Source organism: Egretta garzetta, unplaced genomic scaffold (assembly GCF_000687185.1).
Source record: "Egretta garzetta isolate BGI_Z169 unplaced genomic scaffold, ASM68718v1 scaffold300, whole genome shotgun sequence".
NCBI lineage: Eukaryota > Metazoa > Chordata > Aves > Pelecaniformes > Ardeidae > Egretta > Egretta garzetta.
The window spans coordinates 4088-5516 of record NW_009258271.1 but is presented as its reverse complement, the minus strand read 5'-3'; the positions used below and the strand labels follow the sequence as shown (position 1 = coordinate 5516).

At 61.6% G+C, this 1429-nt stretch overlaps 1 protein-coding gene across 1 annotated transcript in view; it reads left to right on the top strand.

Moving 5' to 3' along the window:
- MYRF (myelin regulatory factor) overlaps positions 1-479 on the top strand; it is a 67588-nt gene extending 67109 nt beyond the window's left edge. The window contains exons 27-28 of the mRNA XM_035889676.1: positions 64-138; positions 393-479. Of these exons, the coding sequence (XP_035745569.1) occupies positions 64-138; positions 393-479 (162 nt within the window). The remainder of the gene's footprint in view (positions 1-63; positions 139-392) is intronic.
- Positions 480-1429: the final 950 nt, after the last annotated feature.

Sequence of the window (1429 nt, the reverse complement as noted above, 5' to 3'; positions counted from 1 at the left end):
GAGAACATCCCCTGAGGCTCAGCCCCCCCCCCTCATCCCAGCTTATCCTCTTTTCCTCCCCAGGAAACAACGCACCGTTGGCCTCTCGTGATGCTGTCTTTCCGGGAGTTCCCCTACCGCTTCCGAGTGGCACAGCCTGTGAGTACCGGCACTTTTGGCTTTCCTCGCCTCTGGGGCCGAGCGGAAGGAGAGCAATGGCACCACGGCAGCTCTAGCAGCCACATGGCGCCGAGCGCCTTCCGCAGCCTCTCCGCCCTGGCCGTTGCCTTCCACCGTTCCGTGGGTAGCGGGGGAATGATGTTTCTCTGCCCCAGCCCGTAATTCGTGCACAATCCCCTGCTCAGAACATGCCTCCTACCCCTACCTCAGCCCTTTTTCTGGCTCTCTCACAGGGCCGAGCCAACTGCAGCACCGCTCCCGAGCAGATGGGACGCCTCTTCACCGACTACTATTTTCAGTTTTACTGGCTCTGTGAGTGAGTCCTGGCAGCACCAGTGCCCTCTGGTTGGAGAGAGGAGGAGGGGGGGGGACTGGTGACACTGGGGAAGGCTCCTCTACACCCTCCTCCGCTCGCCCCCACCCCCACCTCCCGCGTTGGGGCGTGGAGCTGGTTTGGTTGTGGCTGGTGACGCCGGCACCGAAGCACAGCACACGCAGGACACGGGACCTAAGCCACAGGAACACAACCAGCCCCGTGGTATCTCCTGGGCTCACCTCGCACCGATTCCCACCGTCCCACGCCGCCCCAAGCGGCTCTCTCCTTCCCTTCCGGGGGACGCTCGTGTCCTCTGCCGCTTCTCCCTCCCCTCGCGACACTGGATCGGAAAGCGTTACACTGGACTGAATGTGGACGGGTCTGCCGCATCCCAGCACACGGATGGGAAGCTCCATCCTCTACTGGCCCAGTGGTCCCAGCTGTGCCACATCGCTTCTTCACAACACTGGAATTGCTCAACACTGGAGCCCTTTCCCAGAGCGAAACGCCGGAGTTTGGCCTGGAAAGGAAGGCTGTGCCTGGACGTACTGGAAGTCGTACACTGGAGTTGCTGTTCCTTCTAGTTGGCCCAGGGCCACCCCCCCCTCCTCCCCGCAGCCCCACTCCACAGACCCCTGGAGACCCCCGGAGCCATCGGACTGTCCTCCGTGGACAACAAGAGCAAGTGCAGCTTAAACATCAGCCCTGCCTGTCCCCCCCCTTCCCTCCTCACTGTACTCTTAACATTCGCCAGCTCCAGGTCTGGAACCCCACTAAAGCTGCTGCCGAGGCTGTGCCCAGGCCAAACCGTGTGTGGGGACATTTTGCCTTCAACCCGTGGGACAAACATCACCGTCAGTCACCCGCAGAGTCAGGGGACCCTTTTTTTTTTTCTTTTTTTTTAAATTTGGCAGCAGCGCGCGGCTCTCCAAGTCACGCGGCCGCCTCTGCCCC